This window comes from Henckelia pumila, chromosome 2, assembly GCF_033568475.1.
Source record: "Henckelia pumila isolate YLH828 chromosome 2, ASM3356847v2, whole genome shotgun sequence".
NCBI lineage: Eukaryota > Viridiplantae > Streptophyta > Magnoliopsida > Lamiales > Gesneriaceae > Henckelia > Henckelia pumila.
In genome coordinates, this window is record NC_133121.1 from 124,041,476 (window position 1) to 124,064,755 (window position 23,280).

At 36.2% G+C, this 23,280-nt stretch overlaps 5 protein-coding genes across 6 annotated transcripts; all 5 read left to right on the forward strand.

Annotated features, from left to right (window-relative positions):
- The first annotated feature begins 985 nt into the window (after positions 1-985).
- LOC140884109 (lysine histidine transporter-like 8) lies at positions 986-3,932 on the forward strand. The gene is made up of 5 exons (XM_073290780.1): positions 986-1,359; positions 1,633-1,769; positions 2,209-2,639; positions 3,215-3,346; positions 3,437-3,932. The coding sequence occupies exons 1-5, from the start codon at positions 992-994 to the stop codon at positions 3,923-3,925; spliced, it is 1,557 nt and encodes a 518-aa protein (XP_073146881.1). The 5' UTR covers positions 986-991; the 3' UTR covers positions 3,926-3,932.
- Positions 3,933-4,689: 757 nt separating this feature from the next.
- LOC140883089 (cytoplasmic tRNA 2-thiolation protein 1) lies at positions 4,690-8,275 on the forward strand. The gene is made up of 10 exons (XM_073289399.1): positions 4,690-4,911; positions 4,984-5,098; positions 5,498-5,640; positions 6,001-6,120; positions 6,385-6,497; positions 6,649-6,741; positions 6,878-6,918; positions 7,056-7,122; positions 7,208-7,319; positions 7,496-8,275. Exons 1-10 carry the CDS (start codon positions 4,801-4,803, stop codon positions 7,658-7,660), a joined length of 1,080 nt encoding a protein of 359 aa, XP_073145500.1. The 5' UTR covers positions 4,690-4,800; the 3' UTR covers positions 7,661-8,275.
- Positions 8,276-9,956: 1,681 nt separating this feature from the next.
- LOC140885480 (L-ascorbate oxidase homolog) lies at positions 9,957-14,530 on the forward strand. The gene is made up of 8 exons (XM_073292469.1): positions 9,957-10,352; positions 10,543-10,652; positions 11,874-12,144; positions 12,607-12,709; positions 12,834-13,179; positions 13,274-13,639; positions 13,741-13,819; positions 14,057-14,530. Exons 1-8 carry the CDS (start codon positions 10,218-10,220, stop codon positions 14,267-14,269), a joined length of 1,623 nt encoding a protein of 540 aa, XP_073148570.1. The 5' UTR covers positions 9,957-10,217; the 3' UTR covers positions 14,270-14,530.
- A 986-nt stretch (positions 14,531-15,516) lies between these two features.
- Positions 15,517-20,289, forward strand: LOC140883177 (uncharacterized). The gene is made up of 16 exons (XM_073289544.1): positions 15,517-15,685; positions 15,874-16,247; positions 16,445-16,565; positions 16,722-16,839; positions 17,592-17,716; positions 17,931-18,002; positions 18,336-18,404; positions 18,512-18,592; positions 18,673-18,792; positions 18,865-18,939; positions 19,029-19,109; positions 19,270-19,343; positions 19,415-19,475; positions 19,606-19,661; positions 19,726-19,866; positions 19,949-20,289. Exons 1-15 carry the CDS (start codon positions 15,575-15,577, stop codon positions 19,805-19,807), a joined length of 1,620 nt encoding a protein of 539 aa, XP_073145645.1. The 5' UTR covers positions 15,517-15,574; the 3' UTR covers positions 19,808-19,866; positions 19,949-20,289.
- A 436-nt stretch (positions 20,290-20,725) lies between these two features.
- Positions 20,726-23,033, forward strand: LOC140883176 (uncharacterized). Of its 2 annotated transcripts, XM_073289543.1 has the most exons (3): positions 20,726-22,110; positions 22,204-22,543; positions 22,644-23,033. In XM_073289543.1, the coding sequence occupies exons 1-2, from the start codon at positions 20,801-20,803 to the stop codon at positions 22,532-22,534; spliced, it is 1,641 nt and encodes a 546-aa protein (XP_073145644.1). In that variant the 5' UTR covers positions 20,726-20,800; the 3' UTR covers positions 22,535-22,543; positions 22,644-23,033. The 2 variants fall into 2 exon arrangements, with proteins under 2 accessions (XP_073145644.1, XP_073145643.1); XM_073289542.1 differs by having other exon boundaries at positions 22,204-23,033.
- The last annotated feature ends 247 nt before the right edge of the window (positions 23,034-23,280 follow it).

A 23,280-nucleotide genomic window follows, 5' to 3' on the forward strand; every position in this document is an offset into this window, starting at 1 on the left:
CTATTGTAATAAGTTTTCGTTTATGTATTTCAAGAACGAGCCTACTATGAGTAGCTAAACAAGTTGTCTTCCCCTCTTCAAAGGAGTTGATTTCTGTAATAATATTATGTCTGAATAATTTTTTTTAAAGTCTCTTGTTCTTTCATGTTCATATTTTATAATTAAATTTATATATCATACGCCTTAAGGTAGAAAATGAATTAAGGCTGTGCTGGGTGTCGTTGAAGGAGCTTGTGCAGAAACCATCTGTTGCGACTGCGTGGTTGGAGTGTGAGGAGCACTTCGTAAAACTCGACAGGTATGACCCGACGACATTATGGTCAAAGAGGTATTTAAATTTGATTTACTTTACGGAAGCATGTTGGACCCTAATATAAAGTATATAGGCTGGAAACCTTGCGCAACCAATAGTTCTTCACGACATGAACTGGTTCGATAGGTAAAACAACGCCAAAGTACAAAAGATTAGTTGAATACTTGTATAATCAAAATTGGGGACCACTAGGGAGTGCAAACTAAAAAATTTGAATGTAGGGAGTTAGGAGAAATTTATGTTTAGATTTAGGGATTTTAAAATAATTACCCCTAAGTAATTATAATTTTGGTTATTTATTTACGTAACGTTAATATAGTGCTGACACGACATCAACATAATATTTAACTATGCATTAGCGACCAAAACTAGAATTTTAAAAATATATACATTCAATAATATTCTCACTTTCTCATTTTTGGAGCATATGAAAAGATTTCTCCGAAGCTACATGCAAGTAAATTTCCACAATTATAGGTAATATGTATTGACGTTTTGCGTATCTAACTTCCAACGAAATCCAACGCCTAAGACTAAACGCTATCGAATATATCGTTTTCAGCTAGCACAAAATTCCTTGCTGCAACCTCCACATTCATACCTCTATAAAATCACCCACATATAATTACCAAGTAATCACCTGCGCATATACACACAAACAAATTAAACGAAAACCCAATGGCGGAGTTGATCGAAGAAGGCCCGACGACAGCTCCGCCAGCGGGTGGCGGCGACATATCCGTCCCGTCGTCCATGCAAACACAATACAACTCACCTTCACTATCTCGGAAGCCACTGCTCTCGCTGATCGTGCACCCGAATTCGGCCCCGGCTCAACCCCGTTTTCGAACTCCGAATTTCATTTCCCCGCTGGGGAGCCCGTTGCGAAGGGCGATCAAGCTGACGAGGCTGGATCCTCATGATGCTTGGCTCCCCATCACGGAGTCTAGGAATGGTAACGCTTTCTATGCCGCTTTTCACACGCTCTGTGCGGGTATTGGGATCCAAGCCCTTGTGCTCCCTGTTGCCTTCACCATTCTTGGTTGGTAAGAGATGGAAGAATAATTCAACCTTTTTGTTGCAGTGCAAAATTCTTTATTTCTTGAAATTAAGCTATAAAAATTTAATTGTCTACAAATGTCCACTCGAGAGCTTATTCACAAATTTTTTTTTTTTTGAGTGAATAAATTGTGATAATTTACTTGTAGAAATGTGATATTTGAGGTTGCACAAATCCTCGTTCCAAAATTTCAAATTTAATCGTCTACACTTGCTTTTCACATGCACTTTATAATAATGGGCAAAATGATCATTTGCAGGAGTTGGGGGATCATAAGTTTGACGGTGGCATTTGCATGGCAACTATACACTTTCTGGTTGCTCACGAATCTGCATGAATCCGCTGAAAATGGGATACGTTACAGCAGATTTCTTCAACTCTTCAACGCTACTTTTGGTACTAATTAATTGTCGAAAAAATAAGTTTTTTGGTCCATTAACTTGTTCATATTTTGGTTTTGATCCATTAATTTTTTCGATATGGGTTTTGGTATACTAACTTTGCATTTTCAATGTTTTTTTGGTCCAAACGCATATGTGTCAACTTCTGATTGATCCAAAATGAAGACGTGGACCAATCAAAAGATGACAGTTGGATTAAAAAACACCGAAAATGCAAAGTTAGTGTACCAAAATCCACATCGAAAAAGTTAATGTACCAAAACTCAAAAGTATAAAAGTTATTTGACTAAAAAACTAATTTTCCCTTAATTAATGTCTATTATACTCCTAGTTTCATTGTAATATAAATCTTGTATCATCGTGTGTTCACAAAATTATAGTATATGATATCATGTAGTCTTTAAGCACGATGACATGCATTAATATCATGACAGGAGAGAAACTGGGGAAAATCTTGGCGCTATTCCCAATCCTGTACCTATCCGGGGGCACATGCGTGGCCCTGATCGTCGTGGGCGGCGCCACCTCGAAGCTCTTCTACCAAATCGTCTGCGGAGGCCACGACTGCGCCGCCAATCCCTTGACCACCGTGGAATGGTACCTGGTCTTCACCTCCGCCGCCGTGCTTCTGTCTCAGCTCCCGAATCTCAACTCCATCGCCGGAGTGTCACTCCTCGGCGCGATTACGGCCATAGGGTACTGCACCATGATGTGGTTCGTGTCTGTTACAAAGGGCAGATTGCAAGGTGTTTCGTATGATCATGTGAAGCCGAGTACCAATACCCAAAGCTTTTTCGAGATTTTGAATGCGTTTGGGATCGTTGCCTTTGCTTTTAGGGGCCACAATGTGACTCTTGAAATTCAGGTACAGTTTTATCACTAATGCCAAATTCTTACCTCATAATAAGCCAACAACAAACAAGATAGGTACTAGAGATTTTGTTGGGAAAACGGTTTTTTTAGTTCATTAACTTGTCTATTTTTTGTTTGTGATCTATTAACATTTCAATGTTTTGTTTTGATACATTAACTTTTAATTTTCGATAATTTTGGTCAAACGACTGATATGACACCGAAAAAATAGTGATATGACGGAGAAGTCGATGCCACCTTGGCGTGTCAGTTTGTGATTGACTAAATTTGTGGGATGACGTGTCAAGTTGACACATCAATAATTGGAACAAAATCACTTAAAATTAAAAGTTAGTGTAGCAAAACCAAACTTTAAAAAGTTAATGGACCAAAACCGAAAAATGCACAAGTTAATTGAACAAAAAAACATTTTCTCGATTTTTAATTTAAAGGTTCACTTTTTGCTCGAGTTGAAGGAGAATTTGTTAGGATTAGATCTTGAACCCGAAACCTCGTTTCAAAATTGGGATCATGACGTAAATTTATACCAAGTCTTTTAACTCAGCATTGACTAATTGGTGCCTGCAGGCAACTATGCCTTCAAGTGAAAAGAAGCCATCTCGGGTGCCCATGTGGAGAGGGGTCCAAGCTGCATATTTCATTGTTGCGCTATGCTTGTATCCTCTTGCTATAGGAGGATATTGGGCATATGGGAATAAGGTATATTGTATCACAAAAAATGTACATGGCCAAAACTATATATTATCACTAGTTTGTTATTTGAAAGCTGACATGTTTTGCAATGTTCAGATACCAGCCAATGGAGGAATGCTGTCGGCGATCTACGCCTTCCACGGTCGAGACACGTCCCAAACAATCCTCGGATTGATAAGCATATTCATCATGATCAATGCGTTAAGCTCATTCCAGATATATGGCATGCCTATGTTCGATGACATGGAATCAAAATACACCAACTTCATGAAGAAGCCATGCACTTGGTGGCTAAGGGCAGTATTCAGGGTCATGTTCGGCTACGGTTGTTTCTTCGTGGCCGTGGCGATCCCGTTTCTCGGAAGCTTGGCTGGATTAATTGGTGGGATAGCTGTTCCTGTGACATTTGCCTATCCTTGCCTGATGTGGATCAGGATCAAGAAGCCCAAGAAAGGTGGATTCATGTGGTGTTTGAATTGGGGATTGGGGATTTGCGGGATGGTGTTGAGTGTGTTGCTGATTGCGGCCGGGGTTTATGTTGTGATCGACACTGGGATTCAAGTTAGCTTTTTTAAGCCTCACTAGCTAGATTCTCTTATACCAGCTAATGTGACATGTTATGTAATTTTTGAATCCCTTACTATATTAGGAATAAACTTTTGCCTCTTATGTTAACGAGCTTGTCACACTCGTTGCACATAATGGAACTAAAAAAATTGGAGAATCCGGAACACAAAAACTAACAAGGCAAATATACCACCATTATTGATTTCAAATACACGAAAGGATCTTTTGAACTTTCACCAAGTTTTGATACAGATTATTACCAATGCTTCGTTGATTCCAAATTCGATGTGGTACTCATAGTTTTAAAAGCTATCAGATTTATTAGTTTTTTTCCCCCAAATTTTAAGAGAGGAATACGTAATATTTAAATATAATTGGATTTTCTGGTCAAAATTTAGGGATGCAGATGTAATTATTCGTTAATTAAATAAGTTTTCAAATAACATCGAGCAACTAGGCTGAAACATGCATGATGAGACGAATTAATTTGGAAACAGAACAACTCAAATGATGAAAAGAACTGTAATAATATATAATTAATTAATGTTTCATACTTTCATTTAATTTTAAGAATAATATGTATAAATTTAATCACTCATGCAATTTTTAATAGTTTAAAAATAAAAACGTACTACTGCAATTCAAAATATTTTTAGCTTCAAATTTTTTTTTTCCAATCAGAAAATATATTTTTAATATTCAACAAAGATTGTTTATTTGTTTTTTTAATTAAATTAAATTAATTAAAAATTAAATAAATGGGAAAACAGAAACGTGAAAAAAACCGGAACGAAGGAAAACGAAGAGAAACTCAGAAACAGGCCGCTGGTGTTTTCACAACCGTCGCCGTAACATAGTCCGTCGGCAAAAATATCCTCCGATTTTTTGTCTGAATGGCGGCGGAGTTGGCCTCGGCGACCGAGACCAAGCCGAAGGGTGGTCGTTTCTGCTGCATCTGCAGCACCAGACGCGCAGCCCTCAAGCGCCCCAAAACCCTCGAACAAGTATGTATTTAATTTTTGTTTGGTATTTCGAAGCTTCAACTAAGTAAAATGCTGATTTTCCCTCGGTAAAAGATATGCAGGGAGTGTTTTTACTCTGTTTTTGAAGATGAAATTCACAGAGTGATCGTAGGTAACAATCTTTTCAAGCCCGGTGAACGCATTGCTATTGGAGCTTCTGGTGGAAAAGGTGAGAAAATTCGATTGCTGTTAATTACAAAATCCTAAATTTTGTTAATGGATTAGGATTTTCAAGTAATTAGAATGGGAAGCTATTATTTATGTATGTTATGTATCTTATTTATGAGCCTTCCAGCAATTTAGTGCAGGACAACTAAATACATTTTGATGCACAAAGATTATGCTTCAGGTGGCTGGAATTAGATATTTATATCTTTTCGAAATTAATATTATGTGTAAGCTTATATAGACCAACTGGAATTTAGTCGAGGAGAATGTAATTAATGGTGAAGCTTACAATTTCAGAAAAATCATGTGAAATTTTATTTCATTTGTTGGCAAGGTCCTTCTGCACCTTGCTAGTCCGTATGAGATTTATTAACCTTTGCTGTGGATGGGATTGTTGCAGATTCAACCGTCCTTGCATACGTGATGTCGGAACTAAATCGACGGCATGGTTATGGGCTGGATCTTTTCCTCCTTTCTGTCGATGAAGGTATCACTGGTTACAGAGATGACTCACTTGAAACGGTCAAAAGAAACGAAGTTCAGGTAATAATGTGATGGCTTTGTAGCTTTGCTGGAGTTGCGAATTGCAATTCATGGATTTTGACTAGAATGTTCCTCCTTATAATAATGATTGTGGCAATTGCTATTTTTTCATTCTATGTTAAAAAAACCGCTGCAATATTACTTTATTCTGTTTTTTTGTTTTTTTATATATTACTATATCGAAACTATGGATTATGAAGGTTTCTTATGATCTAAGGAACAGATACTGTAGGCTTTGTTTGTTCTCTAGTGCTTGATTCCTTCTTTTCCATGTATCATATTATCACATATTTTTCCACTTTAACCTTTTCTGTATTGTCGTCATATTTATTGGTTTTTGTTGTCATTTGTCTTTGTCAGTATGGACTTCCTCTGAAAGTTGTTTCTTATAAAGAAATGTACGGGTGGACAATGGATGAGATTGTGAAGTTGATAGGTTTGAAGAACAACTGCACGTTCTGTGGTGTGTTTCGTCGCCAGGTAAATAGTTATTTATTGAGATTGTAAAGTTGATAGCTTTAAATTTGGCTTCAGCTAGTATATTTTCGACATTATGCCATTTTGATCTTTTTTATTTCTTTTATTATAAGTGAAGAAAATAAACTTCACGCTCTAGAATAGTTCGATTTTTGGTACCATTTTTGTTGCTTTTTAAATTAGTTCATCAGATTCTCTGGATTTCAAGACTTTAAACGAGGGTTTGATGGCATGATTTAACTTTTTTATTTCATTTTTGCGCTCAAGGCCCTTGATCGTGGTGCTGCATTGTTGAATGTGGACAAGCTGGTTACTGGGCACAATGCCGATGACATTGCTGAAACGGTTCTTTTAAACATATTACGAGGTGACATTGCTAGGTAATGCATTTATATTGAGATCTCATAATTGACTCTCTATCCTAAAATTTACATCTGTTTAAGCCATAAAGAAAGGATCATCAAACTGAAGGAGAGAAATGGTTGAATATTTTTTATATCTGGCAGAAGATTAATATTTTTAACCTTTCAGGTTGAGTAGATGCACATCAATAATCACAGGAGAAGATGGACCTATTCCAAGATGCAAGCCTTTTAAGTACACCTACGAGAAGGAAATTGTGATATATCCTTGTTTAACTGCTGTATTTTTCCTTATTCCGTATTATTGCTTGATCTGCTTCAGATGTTTAGAAGTACATATATAGTATTTTACTTAATTAACAAATAACAGTAAATCGAAGACCTTAACTGTCTCCCACGTATGCTTACTTCAAAAGGCTGGATTACTTCTCAACAGAGTGTAAGCTCGTGTCTCCCCAGCAGTTTTGCCTATGCTCATCATTTATTTTTTGTAAATCATGCATGCATGAGCTACCTCAGTTACCTTTTTCCTGCTTTAGGTTCTTTTTTCCTCAACTGCTTTGAGAAATTTTGCAGGCATTTACTCCCCAAATGCATACCGTGGATTTGCTCGGGAGTTTATAAAAGATCTGGAGAGGATGAGGTCAAATCCCAAGTCATTTTATGCAGTAGTTGAGGTGTTTCTGTATTTGTTTCTCGCTTACTTATAGCTGGTTTCATCGATTCAGACCGAGAGCTATTCTTGACATCATCAAGTCGGGTGAGGATTTTAGGATCTCTACTTCTACAAAAATGCCTGAACAGGGAAACTGTGAAAAATGTGGTTACATTTCCAGCCAGGTGAGAATGCCTCTACCTTTGCCCTTGGAATTGAAACAAGTAATTTTTTATGTCTCTTCACTGATTTAAAAACGTCACTATGGAAGCCACAGTAAAAAAAATAGTCGTAGCCAAATATGGATTAGAATGTATACAGAAAAATGTGTATTAATACTCACACCCTCTGATGTATCCAGAAATGGTGTAAAGCTTGTGTGTTGCTAGATGGGCTGAATCGTGGTCTGCCAAAGAGGGGTATTGGGCGTACACGAGGCCTTGATAATGACTGTAACAAGGACACAAGGCAAACTAATGGAACAAAGAGTCTGCAAAGTAAACAATGTGGGCCATTGGACTTCTAATGCTCCTGTGCAAATTCAACCAACGTAAGTGAGTATAACACATCAATATCACCCAATTTTTTTCTTACTCCATTTCACTATCTTGTGCATGGCTCTGAAACTTGATTATGTGAGTTATTAATGTAATCTTTGGAGTGTGACATGCCAACTAATTGTGATTTTTGTGCGGTCCCGTTCTAGCTAATCTTAATTTGTCTATTGTTCCTTCAAGAATCTGCTTACATTTGCCTTCTGCTTTGTATTTAATTTAATGTTACGCTGTGTGAGGGTGATGGGCTGAGATGTCTATATTGTGAAAGTTTGTAGACATCGTTTTAATGTAAAAGAAACTTTTGATGTGTTCAATTGCCTGGTTGCGCATCTTTGCATTTACACATGTGATGTACTTTCGTTCATATTTATGTTTGATTTATAAGTAATAAAACTAACCATGATTTATAAGTAATAAAACAATTTGAAATCTCTCATGATCAACTATATAATGAAAATTTCTCTGTTATCAACAAATATTGAGTGGCAAACTAATAATTTCAATCGTGTGAATATTAGAAGGATGGGGTTACAACATTTTCTCTATGTGATTGTCTCACAAATCTATATATGTTATCTATGAGACGGTCGACTCGATTCATATCAATAGTCAAAAGTAATACTTTTGACATAAAATGTAATATTCTGGCATCATTTACTCCAGATTGAAGAATCATCTTATAAAATTATCTGTGGGACTGTCTTATATAAGAAGAGTCATCTTATAAAATTTAACATGTGAGATTGTTTTATATAATTTTTGTGTTAATATTTAGGCAAGTATTTCAAAATGTATTAAATTTGCTTCATCTAGTCGACAGATCAATTATGCTAATAATGTCGAGATCTGAGTTAAAAAGAAAAAAGAACATGGCATGTGTGAACAAAAATCGGTCCCCATGTTGGACTCTATAGGCCCACCACCGACACATTATTTCGAAATTTTCCCACCCAATCCTTTTTATTTAATTTTTCCCAATTGTGCACATGCCTAGCATCGTATTGTACTGAATATTTGTTGCGAGATTATAAGATCACATAACTCGGTTATATACATCTCAAACCAAAACCTAATTATGTCGTTTGACCTATTGCTGGATCATTGTAACCCAACTGCAACTCGGGAACATGACTTTCGTCCTATTCTAATTTTATTATTTATATATTAAAACATTTTAAATAATATTTACTCTTTACAATATATTATATATTACAAAAACTCCAATGAAATTTTCGTACTATGTTGTGCATTACAAAAACTTCTATGAAATCTTCGTACGAATCTCATTTACGAGATAGATTTTCGAACCAATTCGATCCATTACTTTTTAGGCTACTATGGACTAAGTTGGCTCGTTTCATATATATATATATAAATTTATTGTGCTAATTAATTTTAAAGATATGATTAATTAAATATTCAAAATTTTAGATAAATTTAAAATAATATTTAGTATTTAAAAAAATTTAAAACTAAATAAGATATTATATATAGATTACAAATAAGTTAATTACTCTAGACTCACTCTCTAATCTTATTAATATATTATATGCATAAATAATGATATAATTGTAATTCTTTTTAAAACTTACCCAATAGGGGTTATACTTAATATATACTCCCTCCGTCCCAATTATAATGTCCATGTTTCTTTTTTTATTTGTCCCAAATATATAGTCATATACCATAATTAGTAATATTTTTTTACACTCATTTCCTAACATACCCCTATTAACTACAACTTGAAAATTGTGCAATCATTTTTTAATACATTAAATAGGGATAAAATAGGAAGTTTATATAAAATTTGATTTCCCAATAAATTTTTCTTAATCTATGTGAAAATCCAAAGAAGACATTATATATGGGACGGAGGGAGTACTAGTCTTGAATGTGATGTGTGTGTATATATAAATTTGTTTTTATCTAAATTAAATTTCATGTTATTTTGAGAACTTGTATAATGAATTAAATATTTAAAATTTTAGATTAAGATAAAAAAATATATAATTTAGTAATGAAAAAAAAGATAAAATATGATAATTAAAGATGAATTACAAATAAACTAGTTACTCTATAATCTTTAACATTATTAATAATATATAGATATAGATGATGATATAATTGTAATTCTTATTTAAACTTTACCAAATTAACTAAAAAAAATATTTAACATAAGGTCCAGATTTTTAATTAAATAACAAGGCATACATCATTCATTTGTACATCTATAAAAATGAAACAAAGAAATTTGATTTATGAAAAAATTCCATATTTCCAGAATATTACACCCCCACTTCTTCATAGCCACACAGCCTTTCCCACAGTCGCAGTCTGAATGAACAACACCACTTTTACATAAATACACACACACAACTTGTGTGTGTGTTTATATATATATATATATATATGCCAGCAATTACCTCCATCGTTTAAAACTCCTCCATACCATTAAGCGCCCCACAAAACATCCAGTCCCCATTGCTGGCCTTTTGTGGCCAAAAAAGAGAAGAAAAAAAAAAGAAAATGGTGATGAAATTTGCAGCAGTGTTTTCTGTGCTTTGTGTTGTTTTCATGGCGGTTTCGGCAGATGATCCCTACAGATTCTTCACATGGAATGTGACTTACGGCACCATTTATCCCCTCAACATCCCCCAACAGGTTTCTGTTCTGTTCTGTTCTTTACTTCTTTTTTTTTTTTTTTTGGGGTAAATTTATGTTGTTTAAGTTTAGATCCCTGGAGTGTGGAACAGTTGTGGAGTAGTTTAGATCAAGCAGCAGTTTGGGTGGTGGGATTTTTGTGTTTGTTTGTTTATTTATTTGTTTGTTTTGTTTTGATTTGATTTTTCAGGGTATTTTGATAAATGGGCAGTTTCCTGGTCCTGAGATTTACTCTGTCACCAATGATAACATCATTGTCAATGTGTTCAATAGCTTGGATGAGCCTTTTCTCATTCACTGGTGAGAACTCGTGATTTATTATAATACTAGTACACTAATTATATGCATTCCAATGTGTACATAATATAATTTTATAAAAATAATAATTAAAAATTAAGATAATGGGATAGCGAGATAAGATGTGAGAGTTATAAACTTTACTATCTTATTTTCGATCGTCTCTTTTTTTGTTGAATGTCTTCATTATATAAATTAAATCATGTGTTGATTTGACATTTATTTTAAAGTTGGGATGAAGTAATAATGTTATGATTTATTAAAGATTAAAATGAAAATTGATGCATGTATAATAAATGTTACACAACACCTTTGACCGTGTAATCTCGATTCTCAATGAATAAATCTTTCCATTAATAGTATTACTGTAAGTTCAAAAATAACATAACCTTAGTTACACCTGTTAGATAACTTTTGTAAAATAAATAGAGCTGCTTTTTTAGACATCGATTGGGTCTCATCTATTCCCCACCGAATCTGCATTTTAGCCAACTTCTCTTTCTTAGATGGTTTCACATTGATTCTTTCCTTTGGAAATAAGGCACCGGTGAAAACTTTAGGATCATTCACAAAATATTATTTTATAATTTGAAAAACTACAAATTTACAATTTTAAATATTATCAAATCGAGTACCAACTTACGATTTGATGACGTTAATAAATATTGCAGAATAAGCTTGCTTTCCATTTATTTTTATTTTTAAATATAAAGATTACCTATAATTACTTTTCAACTAGGAAAAAAATACTAATAAAATAATAAACAATTATATGGACAAGGGTCCTGAATTTGACAAGATAAAATATGTAGGCGCGGTACAGAATCCAAGGATACAACAACCGAGGACGATGACTCTTTGTGTACTAAATGTCGCATATTTTAATTGAAAAATAGCCATAAATTTGATCTGCCTTGCTTGTTCTTCTTCCATATTTAAAATTAGATCTGACATTATTATTATTATTTATTATTTGTTATTTATTATTCGTGCACCAACCTACTACTATGTCACATGGGGTGGGTTTTAAGTCTTGGTCTAGGAGACAATATTTACCATTGGAACCAATTACATACTTGTCTTTGTTTTTTTAGAATCGACTCAAACAGATAATCTAATATTTTTTGAATAATTAAATTAAATAAAGATAAAATAGAAAATGGATTTGGCAATTTAGCAACAAATACTTGTTTCTAATTCAGAAATTGGTCTGAAAACATGCAGGAATGGGATACAGAACAGGAGGAATTCGTACGAAGATGGAGTGTACGGGACGACATGTCCGATCCCACCGGGGAAGAACTTCACATACATCCTTCAGATGAAGGATCAAATCGGGAGTTTCTTCTATTTCCCGTCATTGGCCTTTCACAAAGCCGCCGGTGGGTTTGGCGCCATCAGGATTCTGAGCAGGCCCTTGATCCCCGTCCCTTTCCCGCCTCCCGCCGACGATTACTCACTCTTGATCGGGGATTGGTACGCCACTAATCACACTGTAAGTATTCTCGCTGTATTTTTGCAGTGTCGGCAAATATTTGTGGGGTCTCCTTTTTTGGGTTTCCCCCAATAAATATTAAAAAAATATTACTTTATTCATTTATTAACAGCTGGGATATGGGGTGATCCAGTTTTCATGTTGGGATTTGGGCCCAAGCTGACTGATTTGAACTTTGATTCTACTCGTCACACCGGGGTTTATTCCTTGATTCTCGTAATTATTATTAAAAGAAGAATTGGTTATTTAATATACATGGATTAGTTGTGAATTTGCCTTGTAATTATGGGTGGTAACTTGTAAAGGATATGTTTTTGGTTCAAAAACATTAAACACAAACTTACGAATAATAATAATAATAATTATCATTGCATTGTGTCACTTTCTTTGATCCAGAGTAATCCAAATAGTAATTGTAGATTGGCTATTATTAATTTTTATATTATGTTATACTATACGTAGGATTTGAAGGCAAAACTTGATGGAGGCAACAAGTTACCTTTCCCGGATGGAATTCTTATCAACGGACGTGGTCCTAATGCCACCTCCTTCAATGTTCAATCAGGTCTAATTTTTTCTTTTGGGACTATTTCTTGAATGATTTCATGTTTTGGGTCGGGTTTAGGACAGGAGTTTCGATACGAAATGTGCACTATGAAACTATATATGAAAGTACCTTATTGTGACAGGGAGTACGTACCGGCTAAGGATATGCAACGTTGGATTGCAAAACTCACTCAACTTCCGAATCCAAGGCCACAAGATGAAAGTGGTGGAAGTTGAAGGCACACATACGTTGCAGATCAGCTATTCGTCCCTCGACATTCACGTCGGACAGTGCATGTCTGTTCTTGTGACAGCAGATCAACCTGCTCGGGCCTATTACGTCGTCGTGTCCAGCCGTTTCACCACTCCTGTGCTTGTCACCACCGGTTTTATTCGATATGCTGGCTCCAGCAGTCCTGCCTCCGGACCGCTGCCCGGTGGACCGACGACTGAGATTGATTGGTCCCTCAACCAGGCTCGTTCAATCAGGTATATATAGGTTTCATTTTCTTGATTCTTGATATGTAGGCATTGGACAAAGACTGGTTAGTTACGAGCTAATGAAATATTCTGTTGCCTCTAGGACTAACCTCACAGCAAGTGGACCGAGACCGAATCCACAAGGTTCGTATCACTATGGTATGATAAACACCACAAGGACCATCAGGCTTGCAAGTTCTGCTGCCCAAGTCAGTGGAAAACAAAGATATGCAATCAACAGCGTATCCTTTGTGCCGGCTGACACCCCTCTGAAGCTTGCTGACTATTACAAGATCAATGGTGTTTTCCGTGTTGGAAGTATCTCTGATGCTCCCACAGGCGGAGGAGTGTATCTCGACACATCAGTGATGGGGGCCGATTACAGGGCATTCATCGAGATTGTCTTTGAAAATAGTGAAGATATCTTGCAGAGCTATCACTTGAATGGCTACGCCTTCTGGGTAGTAGGGTAAGAAATCCAAAGTTTGAAATCTTGATACGTTTTCTTCGTGCATTACAAACTTTTGATACGATACCTTTGCTTGTATGATGTTTCCATTACAATGGCAGGATGGATGGAGGGCAATGGACCTCGGCAAGTAGAGATCAGTACAATCTCCGGGATGCTGTTTCTAGATGCACGGTTCAGGTAAAAAAGAAGAGGAGTGATATATACGTTTAGATCCATTGCTGGACCGATGAAATTCGTTTATGAGGGAGGATTTAGGGAGTCAAAACTAGTTTTCTGATTTGAAATATCCTGTTTAGTATACAAACTATTGCCAAGCACCATGTAAGAGCTAGAGTATACAAACTATTGCTGAGTGAGCTCCAATGAGATCAAATTTCATGGAAGAATTCTAACACGAGAATCCCTCGAATGCAGGTGTATCCCAGTTCTTGGACCGCGATTTACCTTCCATTAGACAACGTAGGGATGTGGAACTTGAGATCGGAGTTTTGGGCACGACAATATCTAGGACAACAATTTTATCTAAGAGTCTACACATCGTCAACCTCGCTTAGGGACGAGTATCCGATTCCAAGGAACGCGCTTCTTTGCGGACGGGCCAGTGGCAGACGCACCCGTCCCCTTTAAAAACATGCTGATCATTCACAAGGCGTAAGCTCAGTTTCTGTCTTTGCCAATGGGATGCCATTTTTGGAATTAGAGAACTTGTGTTTCTGGTAATTTGATCAAGTTCTGACCTTAACTCAAGGTCATACATATTCTTTATATTTCCATTGGATATTGTTTTCGTTTGATGCCATCTAGTTTCCAAATTGATTTGTGTTGTCTGGCAACATGAATTTGTATCATCTATTCGATGTTTACATTAATATAAATATAATTATCTATTTACAGGCAATTACTAATCTTAAATAGTTTATATTGATTGAAATTCAATAACTGAATCAAAGGGACATTTTTTTTAAAAAAAATTCTGAATGTATAGCTTGTAATGTACACATTGGCTTAAAAGGTTTTATTTAGTTTTTACTTTGGTCAAAGGGACCTCATGTTTTTTTTTTCAGTTAAAGAGACTTAATTGTGGTTTGGCCCTTGTTTTTTCAAAATTTCAAGAATTGGTCTTAAAAAAAATGAAAACACGAAACATAATTATGATTGTCAACATCTGGTATCGAACATGGATAATTCATACCACTATTGACTACTCCACAACTTTTTTTATTTCTTAATATTAAAAAATTGTTTCGAAAAAATATATTAAATATTATACATATATAAATTGAAAATCGGTTAACCATGAAATGAAAATTAATCGAGACCATTATTGTCTACAGAGTCGATCCACTCCACTCAATAGACACCAGCAAGAGTAATATAATAATTACATTGTATATGAATTTTGATGATGAACAGGTTAGATTAATTATTAAAAAACTGAAATTGATAAAAAGTGTTATTGAATACGTGTGAATAGTAAGTAAGAAACATGAAAAAAAAAAAAAATTGAAAAAAAAGTATTTTGGATATAATAAAAAATAAACCGTGACACCAAATTTAGTTATTCTAATATGCTTACACTTAATAAATAGTAATTAAAGATAAGATTTATGGAAGCCAATAGATATTTGTGCAAGCTAATTCACAGCCGAAACTTGAAATTTCAGTTTCCAAATGAATCACGAAGCGTATATTTTTAAAATCTATTGTATCGAATTTCTTTTTTTTTTTTTTTGAAAGTTATTGTATCGAATTTCTGAGTATGAAAATCCAAATTTAAAATTTTATAAGTTTCAAATAACTATTTTTTTTTTTTTTAAATTACTAACTAGGGTAGAGAAGTCAAAACACAATGTTTGACCAACAAAAGACGGGCCTTTGTTAAGAACTCGGGGATCTTCTTAACCGGAACTCAGCGGCGCCGTTTCAGAAGGAATGGCGAGTGTTGGCTCCACTTCGGATGCTAGCGAGAATGGCCTGAAACACCTCCGAGACGCCGTTCGCGCGCTGCCGCCTCAACCGGTCCAAGATTTGCTGTCCAACGGAGTTCGTCCTATTCTCCCATTCACTTCTCATCTCTGATTCTTATCGTTTATCGGCATAATTAAAGCTAAAAGAAATAATTTTTTGGTTGGGAATTGTTATTGATAATAAAGTTAATAGTTTTAACGGTATTTGTATATTATTGGATATCTGGTGTAGTGGAGGTAACTTTACAGTGTGTATTATTGCAGGCATGCCCGCGATGCGTCCTACGGTTATTTGGTCTTCGTGAGCAAATTTGTTCATGCCCTTCGGTATCCACACCAGTTCTGAGTGAAATTCTTAATGATTTATCAGAGAATTATACTAATGGAGAAAAAATCAGTAGGAGTGATCCAGAAACTATTCAAGGGTCAGAGGAGGATATTAATTTCTGTGTGATATGCTTAGGCATCTTGCAGTTTGTACATCTTGATAAAAGTGGAAAATTGACCAGAAAAAATAGCGCCATTGATTTTGCTGCAGCAATAGCAGATGATGTAAAGACACAGGGCCACCAAATTGACAACTACTATCTTGAAGTCTCTATTCCGCCAACTATCGTTGAAAATGAAAAAGCGGTTTGGTCAGCAATTTGTTTGGATTTTTTGAGTTTAAATTGTCTTATAATAATGCTTGAAACAACAAAATTGTAGAAAGTTTGATCTTTACAATGCCATTGTAGTATGATTAATGTAGCCCTCATGCTATATAATTATGTGTGTATCTGTTGCTGCGAACGATTACCTGCTCAGTAACTGGAGATTATTTTATTTGTTTCAGGTTGTATATTGAAAAGAAGTTCAGCTCCGAGCCTTGGTTCACCCAAAAGTTTCCACATGAACTTACTGGCACTAAAGATTTTCTGAAATTGTCCTTGTCAAGTCTTCTGGAAACATTGTTGGTAAATTTCAAAACTCAAACCCAGTCTCATATAAGTCGTCATGACCCGCATTATTGTTAGATGTTTTTTCTCCGTTCCCTTGTAATTGCTGTGAGTGGGGAGGGGGGTTGACCAATTTAATAAGGACAATTCTATAAAATATTTGAAGTTTTTCAGGATGCAAAAGCTCATTTAAGTGATTTTCGAATACGCTTGACATACACATTACCCGATGAATCAGCAAAGAGCCAGCATTTAAGTGAAAGGAATGGATGCATTAAGAGAAGGAAAATAGGTACATTACATGTATATTTTTTTCTTATGCACCTGTGCTCGCGACGATACTTTACCAAAGATTAAATCTTAAACATTTAAAATTTTAAAGTTAAAGATGGTGATTATTTTAATAAAATAGTATTGATAATGATCGATCTGACCTTGAACAATACTGGACACGTGAAGATGCGGTTGAAAAATCTGGTAATTTAAACAAGTCCTTGCACCACACTAGTTAAATTGGCATTTCTCACATTGCTACCTTGTGGTACCGTCAAAACATGATCAAGTCATAATCACAATTAGCAGAGGATTGTATTCCTGTTGATGAATATAGGAAAATGGTGAGATTACAGTGACTAACTTCTCTTTGAGTGTGCTTAGTAATTCTTTTAATCTAGTTTTTGTTCATTTGTACTTTCTGATTATGTATGTAGAACTGCTTGCTAATGTTGTTTGATGTGTAGTTGTGTATGCTGTAGGGAGAGAAATGACCCATACATTGTAGCATACTTTTTTCTACTTGACTTCTGGAATAAGTTTGCACTGTGAAAGAAACCTAAATTTGCATTTATTCTATGTCCCTGCACTCCTCTGTCCTGGGCATTGGATCTTATTTGTTCTTTTCTGAGAAATAAAAATGAGCCACGCCACAATGAAGACAGGCGTTTAGGAAGTGTTATTGTTCACTAGTATTGTGTCTGCACATTTACATAAATTTGTTCTTGCATCCTGAATATTTATTTCCTTCGGAATTGTTAATTGCAACAGGTGGCAATGATGTCCAGAAGAAGTATGCTGTAGTGCTCGAGGTTGAAGGACTGAAATGCTCAGATAACTCTTCCAATGAGTTGGAAAATCGCGAGTTTGGTTTCTTGAAATTCCCTGTCAAAATGGTATATTTGGCTATATCACTTTGTTGGGTTTGGTTGCTTTTTGTTGCATGGTTCTTGATTTTTTGTCATGTATTCTATGCTTGTCAATTTTTCTCTCACTTGAGGAGCTAAGAAGCAACTTCATGAAACATTTAATCACTTTAATTCCTTGAAAACTTGAATTGTCGATCTTGAGTTACGTAAATAATTTTGGCGACAAATTCTTTATTTTCAGATCAATCGATGCTGCTCATTGGTTTTTCAAGGGTACAGGACTCCCGTCTTCATCGGTGGGAGATATCTTAAGGTGCAACCAAGTATCTCTGTGATGTTGTTAAAAGTAATGTCGTATTGTCATAAACTTCTTCTTCCATCTATACGGGGTCTTGGAATTTTACCTTTTTAATCCCCCATTACATTCTATGGGATTCAATCCTGGAGATGCAATTGGCTAATACCTAGATGGCCAGTTTTTCAAATCCCATAAATCATATGTTGTTTCTGGGCATTTTCTACTTTACGTCGTGGCATTTGGTATCTATTTCATAGGTTTACAATTCGTGAAAATTCTCCTGATTGACCGGGTTAACATTTGTCATTCCAAATACCTTAATCATGCAAGTCACTCTTTTTGACGCAGTATTCAAGAAATGTCAGCCAGACTCGCTGGATTATTGATGATGAGAGAAAGGGCGAAGCATCCGTTGAGGTAAGAAAATTATAGGACTACAATGGTACAATTATAATTTCCTGGCTGGTGATGTGGAATATCCTCAGGTGTTTTTTTCAAAAACCTTCCGTACTATATCTTTGCAGGAGATAGTTGGCTGCAATATTCTTCCCATTTGCCAGGGTGACAGTTATAAGTTTCACGCTGCTGGCAGAGAGGATATGGATGTAATGATCTTAGATCTCTCAACCATTTGTTAATGGACAAAATAATTCTTCTTCAAATCACCCTCTCCCTCTCTCTCCAGGTTCGGATGTTGGGCACTGGGCGGCCTTTTCTGGTTGAGATCCAAAATGCACGCCAATTCCCTTCTGATGTCTTGGTAAAAGATATGGAAAACAAAATAAATAGCCTGGAAAGCAAACTTGTAAGTTTTATTGGTAATTTTTATTTCCAGATCGATTTGTTATTTAGTTGCTCTAAACAACGACCCCTGCAGGTACGGGTGAAAAATCTCAAGGTTTTTGGTAGTCATGGTTGGGAGCTGATGCGTGAAGGAGAAGCAGAGAAACAGGTTATAGCTTTATTTCGGATGGAATTGCCATATGGGTCACCAGATCTATTTTGATGTTTAATTGTAAATGATTTAATTAATAAGTGCAGAAGCAATATGCCGCACTTGTGTGGATTTCTCGTCCTGTTACCTCCGATGATGATCTGACCCTATCATCTCTCAAAGACATGGTGAACACCATTTTTTATGTTCTTCCTTTCTCATCCAATTAACTTTTTTTTTTGTGTAGATTGGAGATTAGTTAATCCCTGTATACTCAGAAGCAACTGTTCCTTTACATATGCAATAATATGGCTATTAAATGTTGTATGTTACTTTTTTATTATTCAGCCTATTCAGCAGAGAACACCAGTAAGGGTTCTCCATCGTAGAAGTCCATTAGAGCGCGAAAAAATCATACATTGGTACGTGAAATTAACGAACAATTTTCTGGTATCATTTTAATGTGATATACTTACATTTCATGGCATTTCAGGATGAAAATTGAGAGGATAGCTGGGCAATCTCAATATTTCTTATTGCATCTATGCACACAGGTAATCTTTGTAGCGTTTAACTGATGCAGGATTGTCTTCGCCAACTCTTAAGGCTTCCATACCATCGTTATATAAAAATGCTGTGAATTTTTTTACTGGCCAGTGGTATTGATGATTGTTTCTCGAACAGGCTGGAACATACATCAAGGAATTTGTTCATGGAGACCTTGGACGGACGCATCCTAGGTATGAAAATCAATTATTTTGCGTACTCTATAATTTATCTTACATATACCATGTTGTATTGCAGTGTTGGTTCAATGCTAGGATGCAGAGCAGAAATATTGCGACTTGACGTGACCGATGTGAAAATGGATTGCTTCCAGTTATAACCCATTTTCTAACCTCCGATTGGCTTGCCTTCCGTTGTGGTCGCCAAATTCAAAGCCGAGTAAGTTTCTTCTTCTCCGACGTCTCCTTGTCATCAATACTTAACTGTTTGAATCTAAATCTTTATATGTCGATTATATCAGGTGGACCCTTGCAGTAGGTCTCATTGCAATTACCTTCTTTAAGCTTGCCCAGTGCCCCTTGAAATTCTGGGGATGAGGGAGTGTTCAGTCATTTATGACAAATTTTGCTGCACAGATTTTGTCCAAATGCCGCATGAGGGTGGTAATAATGTCCAAAGAGGCCTTTTAATTTATAGGATGCGTGACAAATGATGTGGCAAATACTTCGCACCATTTGCAGTATATTTTTTGTTGAACTTATTTATCTCATAATAATCAATAATAGACGTCCAATTATGCTTACTAGAGTTTATGGTCTCCAAACATGTAATTAGATGGTAATTAGGTGCCTCTGCGGCTCTACCAACTTGGGGCTTTTGGTCATGAACTACAGAAAAGAGAGATTACACTAAAGATGTAAAGGTAAAACTAAAGAAATTTTCGACAAAAGTAAGGGAATCGTCCGTATCATATAGGAAAATAAATCAAGATATGTTGGTAAAGTTATTAACATCAGAAAATGTTAAAAAATTTAGGAATATAACTAAAATCAAAATGCTCATCATTTTATGCATGATGAACAATGCTTAGAAATGTTAGGTTGAACACAGATTATTATATTATATGATAATGTGGTCAAATATTAATTCTTGGATTATAACACATATAAATTTTTTTTCGAATGATATGATCAAATATTAGTTTTTGAAATATAAACATATATATCAACTCTCATAAAAACATAAAAGACGCGGTTTGAACCCTTTAATGATGTGCATTGTTATTTATCCTCGTGCCAAACACGGTTTTAAAAATATATGAATGGTTGTCTAGGGTTTTACAGACCTCTAATCTCACCATTTCAGCCTATTCATGGATATTCATATGGATTCAGACGCCCCACATTCTAACCCAACGCCACAAGAAGACCAACCCAATCCCAAACGTCCAAAAATGTCAGCCACCACCTCCGATGACGAAGATCATTACGAGAATACCGCCGCCGTTCCCGCTGGCGAAGGTGAAAATCTTACGAAGAAACCCAAGTTCAAGCGGCGGAAAATCGCGATATTTTTCGCTTACTGCGGAGTGGGCTACCAGGGGATGCAGAAAAATCCCGGCGCAAAAACCATTGAAGGCGATCTCGAGGAAGCCCTGTACCATTCCGGAGCTGTTCCTGAATATGAGAGGGGTCTGCACAAGCGCTACGACTTTGCCAGGTCTGCCAGAACCGATAAGGGCGTCAGTGCAGTCGGTCAAGTAGTGTCTGGTCGATTCTATATCGATCCACCCGGATTGGTCGAGAGATTGAACTCGCACCTGTCCACCCAGATTCGGATTTTTGGTTACACACGCACCACGCCTGCCTTCAGTGCTAAGAAGTTCTGCGATAAGCGGCGGTACGTTTATTTGATCCCTGTATTTGCGCTCGATCCATCTTGTCATCGCGATAGAGAGAGTGTCCTTGCTAGCTTAGGGTCTGGGAATGAGCTCGTTAAGTGTTTGGAGTGTTCGGAAAGAGGGCGGAAGGTAGTTGGATTGATGGGAAAGCGGAATTCCGAGTTCAAATACGTATCTGAAGAGGCTGTAGTTGGTTCAGGCAATTCGTTTAACAGTGGATTTGCTTTATCAGAAGAGAATGTTGCTGCGACTTCTGGAAATGATGCTGATGATTGTGAAACTAAACCCGAAATTGGGGTTTCTGAAACGAAACCCGAAAATGCTTCTGGAAATGATGCTGATGATTCTGAAACAAAACCTGAAAATGGGGTTCCTGAAACGAAACCCCAAAATGGGGTCACACAACACGGGGAGACGGAGGAAGGCAAGGTTGACCTCGAGAATGTGAATGCTAATGGCATAACGAATTTAGAGAACAAGAAAAAGTTTTCTTATGATGAGGAGGTAAAGAAGATGTTTAATAGGATACTCAAGAATTACGAGGGAACCCACAACTTCCATAACTTCACTTCAAGAATCAAAGCAGAGGACCCATCCGCCAAAAGATACATCATGTCGTTCACCGCAGATACCACGGTACATGTTGATGGAATTGAATTCGTGAAATGCGAGGTCGTGGGGCAGAGCTTCATGCTTCATCAAATACGCAAAATGATAGGTCTTGCAGTCGTGATCATGAGGAACTTAACCCCTGAGTCTTCGTTCGAAAGCGTCTATGAACAGTGAGTGCACGATTCTTTGGAACCCTATAGTTTGTTGAATTTTTCTTGAATGAACATTCTTGTGTGGCTAACTTACATTTTTTATGAGTTCAGGAAAGTTAACATGAATGTGCCCATGGCTCCTGAGGTTGGATTGTATCTGGATGAATGCTTCTTCACCTCTTATAATAAGAGATGGAAAGATAGCCACGAAGAGTTGTCATTGAAGGGTTATTCAGAGGAAGCCGAGGGCTTCAAAATGGCGTATATTTATCCACACATCGCATCAACAGAACACAAGGATGGAGTTGTGGCCCTCTGGCTGCATTCTTTGAACTACCGCAATTTTCCTGACTTACGGGCTGGAGATAATTCTTCAACCTCTGGAGATGGTATGGGAAATGATAAGGACACAGTTTTGAAACATGGCGAAGTTGTTAGTTAACATTGCTATGTGAGTCACTTTATAGACATTCTTCTCCCATTTCCTGCTCTCTTGGATTTGTTTTGTTGGAACAACCTAAATTATATGAGGAATGCTGCTTTTTGAATAGATTCTTGAAATTCATCGGCCTCCAAAGATCGTACCTATGATGGTGATATGTACTCTAATCGAAGACATCTAACCTTCCACAGTTCTCGCTCGCCTGCCGATGCAGACATCTAACCCGAATATTATCTATTGTTAATCTTTCCGCAGCCCGTTTGGGCATTTGCATGTTATCTTCGCTCTACTTGTTTGGCCATGCGTGTCCGACTGTGCTCCTTTGGTGGTTCTCCGACTTTCCCATGTAATCATCAAAAAGTTGGTTTTCAATTTTTTCCAACTTTTGGGCTCATATAAATCTTCTTGTTCTTGCGTTATCTATGCAAATATTTCTATTCATTTTTTTCACATGTATTGGTTAACAAGTTTTACCTAAGCACGTTTTGTTTTGGCAGCATATCTAGATTTTTTTGTATATAATATAGAATCTCCTTTCATGTGTGAGCGAGCTTGATCAATCACCCGATGTTCTTATCAAGTTTTCATTCAATTTTATTTTATTTTAATTGTATTTCAAACACGAGACCTCGAGAATTCAAATGAATATGGATCTTTGGCGTGGAATAGATTTTTATTTCTCTCTTCCTAAAGGAACCAAAACCTCCAAGTCCAAAACCAAACACGATGAAAAACATGAAAGCGAA